Below are 10,248 nucleotides of genomic sequence, written 5' to 3' on the forward strand. Positions count from 1 at the left end.
GCAGGAAGCAATGCTAAAAGGCAGCCAGCTGATCATCCTTGTAGTGTGACCTCCTGGGCTGGTGTTGGGTCCTGTGACTGTTGCAGTCTCCCCTTATCATCCATTCAAGCAGAGTCATGACAGCCGTATTCTCAGCAGCTTGGGAGAGACTCAACTCTATCACTGGGAGTCCTGAGAGCCCTTGGAGAGCTGTCCAGGTATTCCCTACTGCTGTGGTAAATCCTTAGTCCTGTCCCACCAATCCTGCTTCCTCATCAACAGCCTTTAATTATGGCTATGTGCAAGTCCCTGCTCCTCCTCTGCAGCCTCCTTCCAGTGCTGTGGGATGGGGATGGTATTTTTACTCTGGGTCCATACAGTGAGGAAGCCAAAGGGAATTAAGGAGACTAGGGCAGGGCTCCTAAGTGCCCAGTCTGCAAATGGTTATCATCACATACCCAAACGCATAAATCCAGAACAGCCTGCCCCCCTTCTGTGGTGCTCTCCAGACTGGAATAAATGTGATTTTAGCCATTATTATAGAACCTGGGAAGCTCACTTATTTCAGGCTAAAAATGATACACTCGGTATAGCTTGGCCGCAGTGTGTTCTTTTGCTCTTTCCTGCAGCAGTAACAGCCCATACATCCTGCTGAGGACTCCCTTAAAACACGCTTGATTTATTATTTCATTCCTACAGTGCTTTTATAACTGATGCAGTGACATTCCTGTCCCTCCCAGCCATACAAAGCACAAAGAACCATACAGGTTAGGGGTCTGAACAGCCCTTATTTAGCTTCAACTCTGATGAGTTTATGTGCCCTTAACAACACTGACCACAATTTCTAATAAACTGAAAACCACAGGTAGCTGCAGAAGCTTTACTGGCTTTTGCTTCAAGATCATTTGCCAGATAGAAAAAGACAAAGATGTTAAGGAAACAGAACTTTTTTCAAAACTCAACACATTTCCCAAACCAAAATTGACACAAGCTAGCTCCCACCAGCTGTAAAGCACATGACTTTACGGCTAAGCTGGATCTGGCTTCACTTATGCCCAAGTATCAAATCTTCGGACAGAGACACACCCATGAATAGGAAGGGGGCAAGGGAGTTTGTTCTCTATGACCTGACACAGGTCAGTGTAGGGATCAAAGACCACTACAGTGGGGAGGGCACTGTTCCCCTTTCTCTGGCCAAGGAGATAAATTTGTCCATTCACAGTGCTGCAACCCATGAAGAACTTCTGGGTCAAACATTCCTCATCCACTTGGGTCCATTCATCTGTCTTCACATCAAATCGAAAAGCTCCCCCTCCTATGGTGTACAGAGCACCATTCAGTGCTGTGATGCGCAGGTCATACCTGGAAGGAAAGAAAATCTTAATCAGTATCAATAGGAAGATCTGCTCCCTGAAATATTCAGTGCAACAGTGGTCCTCACATCAAGATGGTCCCGTTTAAACAGAAAATCACAGAAGCATTGGTGGGACAGGACTTGTGGATTTCTCCAGTCCAAACTCTCCTTGGAACAGGATCATTGACAACACTAGCTAGAAGCTGGAGTCAGCAAACGTGTATTTGGAAATAGTAAGTTCACTTTCAAAAAAGAATGTAATTAGTGCTGGAGCAGAGAGACAGATCGTGGCAAATCCTCCATCACTTGGTGTCAACCATTCGGAGTTGGATGTCTGTCTAAACACTGCAGGATCTTAGCTTCAAGTTTTTGGGGTAAGTGCAGTGGGATTCTGTATTTCATGTTATTTTAAGTATAATGTGGCTTTCCAATTGCTCTGACTCCAATTAAGGAGGGCAAATGAGCTGCTAATACTGATACCTGTATTTTTAATGTTGTACAAGATAAAACTGCAGCACCCACAAAAACTGCCTGCTCTGGTCTTCTGGGCAGAAACGTCTGTGTGATCAACACCTCCTCCTCTTTGCTTATTTATCTGGACTCCAAACATAGATGGAAGCTGTAGAAAACTGTCTGTCCCCAGGCCATTGGGTCCTGGATCAGGTCCCAAGGTACAGAGGTTCTATGTGTTACTATAATACAAACAAAGAAATAAATTCTTTCTTTTGCTCAGAAGCCCAGCAGCGATCCATTCTAAAAGCAACCACGAAAAGAAACCTGCGCACCATTATAGCATCTGAGAGAGATGCTACAGAGAAATAAAGGAGGGGGAAAAAAAAGGGGGGGGGGGCAGGCAGGATGAGAAAACACAGTACCAAAAGATAAGACTGTGTGATTAAATGGATCATGCCAAACCCACTAGAACTGAAATCCCAGCCCTACTGAAGACATTAGGGACTCAGCTGCCATTTACTATGGGACAAAGGCCTCTCCTCAGACACCCTGACAGCATACAATTATCTGCAGAACCTTTCTTTGTCTGCTGGGGCCCAGCAGAGCATTTCTTACCTGGGAAGTGGGGAGAATGAGATGACATCCCAGATGTCCGTTTCCATGTTCAGCCTTTGCACTCCACCATAAACATGTCCATTTTCATCAAGGCCACAGACCACATAGATGCTGGTTCCTACACTGACCGCATCTCCTCTCTCCACAGGCTGAACCATAGGACTCATGCTTTCCCACTGCGAGTCCATCAAAGCCAGGCGCTCCACTGCTGGAATTATCCCTTCATCTGTGCTCCCTCCAAGTACATACAGGTAGAGCCCTGCTCCTACTGCACAATGACTATTGCGAGACTTCTGCATGGCAGGCCCTTCCAGCCAGCTATTGTCCAAGCAATTGTAGATCAGCACCCAATCCACACTATACCACACAAACTCATCCCGGAAGTATCCTCCTGTCACAAAAACAAAATTCCCTGGGAATACAACAGAGAAAAATATCAGCTATATGAAAGCTGAACGCTGCTCCTAAGAACTGGGCTTCTCATTTCTCCCCAGGCTGTATCTAGCTCTGTTCTCATAAACAGAACATGTTCTCCCTACAGAAAGCCCCACAGGTGTAAAGAAGCTCACTTGAGGAATGAGGTTCCCCTCTTCCACATTCAACTGGAAAAAATCACATGAATTAATTTGCAAGCTGAACCACATTTGTTACTGTTCTTTGATTGGAGGGTCATAAGCTTCTACCTTAGAAAGACCGTAACAGTGAGATTTCTAGGCCAGCGCTGGTATTAAAATGCATTAAAATGCAAATCTGTCACAGGAACATTGCAAGACAAGCAGAGAAAATTGCTGCTCTTTTTATTAGTTTGCAATATTTGATTTATCATCTGTCCAGACACACTGGGCCCAAAGAATGCAGCAATTGCTTCCAAGCCTGCAGAGAATCATAGAACACTGGTTGGAAAGGACCTCTGGGGTTCTCTAACCCAACCTCCCACTTGAAGCAGGACTATCACCAATGCCAATTTAGAGTAGCCATGGCTTTGTGAAGAGTCTTGAAAATCTCCAAGGACGGAAATTTCAGCATCCTTGGGTAACTTTAACTTAAAGCCAGCTAAAAATCAGAAGACACCATCTGTCAAAACCACCATGACAGAGAAGCCTCAAGGCCTAAAAAAACATGTGCTTCTTCAAATAAAGTCATTAGACTCATTCCAGATACAGCTAATGTGAGAACAATTCAATGGCTTTGCTGTTTCTGCTATATGAAAAGAAATATTCAGCCTTTCCTAACATTCTTCCAGCACTAAGGAAAACCAACCATTCTTTGAACCCAAATGAACACAGATATAAGTGAGGTTTTTAGCAAGAAAGTGCTCTTACAGGAGGGGAAACTGAACTCGCTGCATTTGGGTCTAAGCCCCAACTTTTCTTTGCATTTGCTCAGTCCCACTCACTAGCATCACTTGAGCTACAGCTGTGTATTACCTACTGCTGCCACTGCATACTGGGTGAGGTTTCTGCGCTGCAGGGGAGAGCAAGCCTGCCAGGTCCCTGATCTAGGTTGAAATAGAAATAATTCTTGCTGTTCTTTGTCATGTCTTCCTCCCAGAACATATAAGGTGTCATAGCTCCGGCCAGCATAAGGAGACAGTTCCACATTTTGCCAGCTGGGTGGAGGACAGCTGTCTAACTTCTTTATTAGTCTGGAGAAAGTATCTTTCTCTCCAGGGCGCCTGCTGCGTTTCACCAAGATATCAAGGAAGGACAGACTCAGAAAAGTGACTCTGACTTCTCCCACCAAATCCAAGAAGTCTTCCTCCCTCGTTGCTGGGTCCTCCATTATCCATCTCATAACACTGTCAAAAACCACATCTTCTCGAGGAGCAAAAAGGTCATCGCTTTGCAGGAACTGCATCAGCATTTCTTTGGGAAGTGCCTTAAATTCTTCCTGACATATCACATCCCCCCAGTGAGTGAGAGCCACATTCACAGCAGACGCGTGCAGATCTACACAGGCAAATTGCTGCGAGTAAGCCATCAGGCCCAGACAGTTGGAAACATGCAGCTCTCTCTCCAGAAATTTCTCACAAAACAGTTTCACATTGTCAAACTGAAAAAAATCAGCTGTTTCTAGTAAGCTGGTGACATTTTCTCGATCTATAAACACTTGGGCCGTGCGAGTGAACTCAAGAAGTGCCTGGAAAGGCACTGCATCAATTCCTCTGATCACTATATGGTGTTCAGAGCTCTCCCTTGTGCCCCCAAAAAACATGGCTTCAAAATAACGACTGTGCAGTGAAAGTGCCTTGCGGCTGACCTGAAAGAGTCTCTCTCCAACCTCAAGAATGGTGTCTGTAATCACTTCTGTCTGAGGTCCCAGCTCCTCTGCTTCTTGTGCAGACTCCATGTTTGTTAACCGCCAGGCAGTTAAAATTAACTCAGCCCTTGCGCAGTCTTTACTCATGTGAGGTCTCTGGAAATGTTATCCCTCTGGCTAGGATAAATACAAGATAAGCCAATCTTGTCCTAAAAATAGAGTATGTTTTCTACCCTCATGGTTTTCTCTTCTGTCCCACTGCTTTCAGAGCAGCAATAGCAGGAAAGTTGTATAATCAAAAATGGCAACTTTAATTAGCTTCTACCTCAGCTAAGTAAAACCGTAGTGAATTATGGGAGCCGTTATCCCCCCCCAAAAAAAGTCTGGACTAGGAGGAGGAGAAGGAAGGTAGAACAACTAAACTCTTCCTAAGCTGGCTACATCTCAGGAAGTTGTACATGAACACTGAACCCACTTAGAACAAAAGCATTTATTACAATATTTTTTTCCTTTTTCAAATCAAAAACTTCAGAAAGTTTGAGACTTCCTGGGAAAAACACTGATTTTCCCAAACCCACATCTTTCATGAGTAGAGTTCAATACCAAATTCCATACTGATTGCAATATTTCATATCTACTTAGCTTGATGTTTCAGTGAGAGATGAGAGGGAAAGCAATGAGCCCCCACTCACACCCAGAAGGAAGTCACATATACARCCATCCTCAATGCTCTAAAGAAATAGTCACAGCGCGAGCAACAGATTACTGTGCTCCCACACACCTTGTTTTCCAAATAGTTTATACCACGCCATTAAGAAGTTTGGGGGATTTGTATAGTGACCTTGAACTAGGGTGCCACACTCAAGAACCCATCCCAGCAAGACTCGGTCCCATTTTTCAGCAAGCCGAATAGTGCTATCTGAATCAAGTGCACTTTTTTTTTCTTGGAGCTTCCCTAATGCATTTCTGAAAAAGGCTTCTGCAAGACTGCTGTTGCAACATTCTTATGAGTTCACTTTTAGGAATGAATGGAACAGAAAAGGCTATATGCATTTAAAATTGATGCTCATTTTTATATTCTTATTTTCAGGTACTTGGCTCCCAAATATAAGCCAGAAAACTGTACTACAGATAAGAACAGTAAGTACCTTACAATAAAGGTTCAACAACCCATTTACCGAGCAGGGAACTCCCTAAGATTTGCCGATAGGAAATCCTGAAAACATGCCCCTCCGAGTTAAACATTTAACATATGACTTCAGGCAATTGTTCCATATCCTCTGTATCAAGAGCCTGGGATCCACTCAAGAAAGAGCTTCAGCAGGTCTCTTCACACACATACACCAATCTCAGAAGACATGAGAGATGGGAGATGGTGCAGTCCGTAATTGGTATCAACAATAACCAACAATCTCTCTCCCCTCCCAAGGACAGCTCAAGACTGTATTCAGGCTGAGGAAGAGTAAATTCTGCTCCACTCTAAACAAGGAGTCTCCTTTGAAGCTGTGTCACTGCACACAGAACAAGTTTCATAGTGTTGGAGGGAGCATGATTCTGCAGACTACTGTTGGGAGCACCCAGCAAAGAATGAGCTCCTAAGAGACTAAAATCCAGACCCACTCAAGGTTAGACACAATATGCCACACAAGGCAACTGGTCTCTACTTTCATAGCTTCTTGGAAGAGTCTGATACACTGAACTTGAGCTGATTTACTCAAAGTGCCCATCCATTTCAGAGTTGACCCAGGAAAGGCTATGAACGGGAATAGGTTGTTGACGCCAAAATAAACAACCAATGCAGCCTGTCCTTAGCATGTTTTCTTGAGGATTTCCAGGAACACTACTGCTGACATTAGAAAAATTTGCTCAGCCACAGCCTCCTTCTAAAGGGACCTCAGGAAAAGCAAGTAGTAGAAGCCGGTTATCTACCTACAGTCTAAAGGCAGGCATCCTCTCCTGGGCAGTCTTTACAATGCCTAACAAAAACACATGACTCCTCAGATCAGGGACCAGAAGCTGTCAGTCACCATTTCTCATTGATTTCCATCCTTAAAATGGAGCACAGCTTTTGATCTGGTCTCTTCCGATTTCCCTACACTTACCCACCACCTGAACAAATTTCATTTAGATTTACAAGTGTGGAAAATTGCAGTGTCAGCTGTACAGCACTTTTCAGACTAACAAACAACAGGAAYTTAAGAACAGACTAAACTGTATTTATTCATTCACAACTCTTCAAATCTTGCTATTTATGAAGTATAAAAGAAATTTAAAAAATGCTTACTTACAAATGAAATTATAACCAGCAAAACTACAAATGGGATATCTAAGATACAAAAATATCCAATATTTCCAGGCATTGCCTGTAATAGAACATTAGGATCTTAAATATTCTTCCCCTAAAATTCCAAGCATCTAACAGATGCTTCCATAACGTTCATGTCACTCAGCCAAGACACAGTATTTACCCTAGAAGTTACTCTAGTCTTTCTGTAGAAATGCGGCAACACTCTGATTTCACAGCCCACAAGATTTGGAACAAGTTCTAGAAAATATCTTCTTAGCTATGGAGTTTGTAAAGGTGATAACAAGGTACCACACAACAAAAGTAAGTTTCCTGCATGTACAGGAACAAGCAGGCAAAACAGACTGAACTCAAGAGCAGAAAGCCTAAAACGCAACGCAAAACGCTTCCCAGCTAAGTGCTGACATCTAAGAGGAAGAAAACCATGTTCTAAAAATGTATTTAAAAATTTAAGTCTTATTACCAATCTTCAGGGCACTCATTACTAATCTTATGTGGTTGTTTCAAAACTCACAATATCAAGAGGGTCTCATACAATTTCTASACAATATACTCTCTCCTGCCAACTCTAAAGAATGAAGAGTTTCACATTTATTTCAACAAAATCAGAACTTACTTCTTACATACCATGAGGCATCCTCTCACCACTTACAGAAAGCCACAAAATAAAAGTTGATTGTTCTTTCACACTAACAAACACACATTCAAACTCCTCCCCCAAAACAGAAAGCTTTCACACACTGATAGTTTCCTCCAATGATTTGCACCCTTGAAGAAACAGTCCCAAGAAAGCATTAGCCATCTTGCTGCTGAATGAAAGGGTTTGGAATAGCTTCCATTCCATCCTGTGGACAAATGAGAACCACAGAAGTTCCTCTGCAGACCACTAGTCCCAGTTGGCGTGTGTCTTCTGTTAATTTGTATTGATCATCTGGATCTGAAAAGCAGAGGTCTATGGTTACAACAGCAGCATAAGGAAAAGAAACCAAATCTCATCAACTTCAGAAAAGCACAGATGAACAGTATTTTTCCAGGCTTCTCTGCACTGCTTGAACACATGGACTATAAAAATGAAGCAGCAGTAAYATGCAATGTCTTCAGGATTTATCAGTTTTCAAAGCAGCACACGCCACAGATAAAGAACTACAATTTGAAGGATACACATTCTGCTTTGCATACAAGGAATTCAGCAGCCCTGTCACTTGCATAACCAAGAACATACATACAAATGCTGAAAGAATCTCCTGATCCCATTCCAAATACCCTTCAGACAAACATTTGGGGATCAATGCAAATCAGACAAAGATCCTGACTACAGAATGCAYTAAGCATAAATTTCTTGCTTGTCCATGCACAGACCAAATCAAGCAAGACTGTGGATGGGGACAGACAGATGAACATTCTTAACATAGCAAGAGCCAATTCTACGCTCTTTAAGATGTCAAAATATTTGGTAAAAAYGCACTAAGCTCATCTTTTAAAATTCCCTCCTAAAAACAAAAATAAATCTTGAGATGCTTCCTTGCAAACTCTTAGAAAACAGACTGTCCCATAATGAGAGAAGACACTTTTGTTTAAGAGAGCAAAAAGGGGAAGGGGAGTATTTGTGCTTGGAGGGGAAAAATAAAAATAAAAGTCACAGCTGTGTTAGCCTTAAGAGGTTATAGAAGGCTTTAGTTCCATGGAAATGCAAAGAGTGCACACAGAACAGTTTAAGACAGTAAGATACCAATTTTTGCTGAGATTTTTTTCATGCTTTGAGTGAACTGGCCACCCTTCAACAGTGTACACAAAGTGAAAGGCAACAGCCTCATTTAAAAAGACAGAAGCTACTTCATTCAAGTGYTGGAGGACAAGAACACCAGATGGGTTATACAGGACCACCCTTCTCTACCACCCTTAACCTAACTTCTGTTATCTCATTCCTTCCTCTAAGCATAGTTAACTGTGAGCAAATCTCCCTTTGGATGATGTCAAGCTGCAGTGTCTGGTTATTCAACACAAAGAGCAGAATGTTTTCTATTAAGCAAATTATTTTTGGGAAAAAAAAGATTTCTTTACACAGATGGCATATTACTTACCTCTCATATATTCAATGGTACCATCAAGCACAAGGTTCAGAAGAGGGTCAAATCCTTTCAAGACTCCACTAGCTATTAAAGACCACACACACACAAAAGAATTAGAGACCCTCCCCCCAAAAAGCAGCTACAGGACTCAGTTCTCTAGTTCCAGACCCTCCCTCAAACAAGGCTATCAAACAAGTGAATGCAGAGATATTAAACAGTGCCCTCTTTATCACAGTGCAAATGCAAAAAGCACAAGCTGAAACCAGCCTGTTGTGTCAATGGAAACTTTCAGGATTTTCAGCCAGTTCTTCAAAATGTTCTTCAAAACTTTTACAGTTTTGTTACCAGTCAATTTCAGGGGCATTTTAAGAAGACAGCCAAAAAGATGCTTTAAGAAAACCAATAGAAGATGATGAGAGAAAGGTGCAAAAAAGATGAAACACAGAYGAAATAACAGTCATGGAATTAGCGGAAAGATTAAAGGAGAAACACAATAAGAAGCCTCACACCTACAATAGCAAGTAGTAACAAAGAAAAGAATCCATTGCTCATCTCTTGGATGAAGGCAATGCGATCACACAGGAGACAAAAGTTGACACAGAAAAGGAGGAAAAAAGCCGAGATGCAAAGTATGCTGCGAATACACATGCCTCGCTACCAGCCAGGCGCTCAGGTGCTGCGTGTTGGCTCACCTTCTCTCCCGCCTTGGAATTTCACTCGGATCGTTTTGTCAATGTATTTGGAGAGGTCCAAAATACTCTCCTTCTTCTTCTTCTCCTTATCCTAGCGAGGATGAGCAAAAACGAGCTCAGTTAAAACGTCCCTACACACACACGCGCGCGCCGCCCGGGGAACCGCGCCGCTAAGGGAAACCTCCCAACACGGAGCTAAAAGCGAAGGACGAGCGGGCAGCACGGGGCGGCCGGGCCCGGGGAGCACCGCCGCGCCGCCCTCGGCCGCGGCAGGCCGCAGCCACACGGCCCCGCTCACGGGCCGCGGCCAGGGAAGGACGGCGACGGGCCCAGGCGCCACCTCCCGCGCGACCGCTCCCCAAGCGGCCGCGGGCCCCGCCGCGCCTCCCTCCCTTCCCTCCCTTCCCTTACCGCCATCTTGCCCGCGCCGCCACCGTCCCCCCGCCGCCGCTTGCCATTTCATTCGCCGCGGCCCTGGAGCGACGTCACCGCCGCGAGCAACCTCATTGGCTGCCCACAAGC

The 10,248-nt window shown here is 43.8% G+C and overlaps 2 protein-coding genes across 4 annotated transcripts; both read right to left on the reverse strand.

The window, feature by feature from the left end:
• Nucleotides 1-845: 845 nt before the first annotated feature.
• On the reverse strand, nt 846-6,752 carry LOC112967604 (kelch-like protein 24). Of its 3 annotated transcripts, none has more exons than XR_003254028.1 (4): nt 3,829-6,752; nt 2,402-2,813; nt 1,856-2,025; nt 1,255-1,341 (listed from the first exon to the last, which is right to left on the reverse strand). XR_003254028.1 is itself a non-coding variant. In XM_026068944.1 (3 exons), the coding sequence occupies exons 1-3, from the start codon at nt 4,805-4,807 to the stop codon at nt 1,029-1,031; spliced, it is 1,704 nt and encodes a 567-aa protein (XP_025924729.1). In that variant the 5' UTR covers nt 4,808-6,752; the 3' UTR covers nt 846-1,028. The 3 variants fall into 3 exon arrangements, 1 of the variants encoding a protein (XP_025924729.1); XR_003254027.1 differs by having other exon boundaries at nt 1,264-1,341; nt 1,814-2,025; XM_026068944.1 differs by lacking the exon at nt 1,856-2,025 and having other exon boundaries at nt 846-1,341.
• A 780-nt stretch (nt 6,753-7,532) lies between these two features.
• On the reverse strand, nt 7,533-10,232 carry LSM7 (LSM7 homolog, U6 small nuclear RNA and mRNA degradation associated). The gene is made up of 4 exons (XM_026068946.1): nt 10,138-10,232; nt 9,727-9,817; nt 9,047-9,118; nt 7,533-7,902 (listed from the first exon to the last, which is right to left on the reverse strand). The coding sequence occupies exons 1-4, from the start codon at nt 10,141-10,143 to the stop codon at nt 7,760-7,762; spliced, it is 312 nt and encodes a 103-aa protein (XP_025924731.1). The 5' UTR covers nt 10,144-10,232; the 3' UTR covers nt 7,533-7,759.
• Nucleotides 10,233-10,248: the final 16 nt, after the last annotated feature.

The sequence above is a fragment of the Apteryx rowi genome, unplaced genomic scaffold, assembly GCF_003343035.1.
Source record: "Apteryx rowi isolate R43461 unplaced genomic scaffold, aptRow1 scaffold_283, whole genome shotgun sequence".
Classification (NCBI taxonomy): Eukaryota; Metazoa; Chordata; class Aves; order Apterygiformes; family Apterygidae; genus Apteryx; species Apteryx rowi.

Excerpts from the sequence above, each read along its gene's own strand:
- LSM7 (XM_026068946.1), bottom strand. Across the intron at positions 9,119-9,726 it reads ATTCCAAGGCGGGAGAGAAG|CTAGTGGAGTCTTGAAAGGA; the intron begins GTGAGCCAACAC and ends GGTCTTTAATAG. Across the intron at positions 7,903-9,046 it reads TACCATTGAATATATGAGAG|ATCCAGATGATCAATACAAA; the intron begins GTAAGTAATATG and ends TCTGCTTTTCAG.
- LOC112967604 (XM_026068944.1), bottom strand. The coding sequence starts at position 4,807 with ATGAGTAAAGACTGCGCAAGGGCTGAGTTAATTTTAACTGCCTGGCGG. Across the intron at positions 2,814-3,828 it reads GTATGCAGTGGCAGCAGTAG|GGAATTTTGTTTTTGTGACA; the intron begins GTAATACACAGC and ends TTGTATTCCCAG. Across the intron at positions 1,342-2,401 it reads TCATTCTCCCCACTTCCCAG|GTATGACCTGCGCATCACAG; the intron begins GTAAGAAATGCT and ends CTTTCCTTCCAG.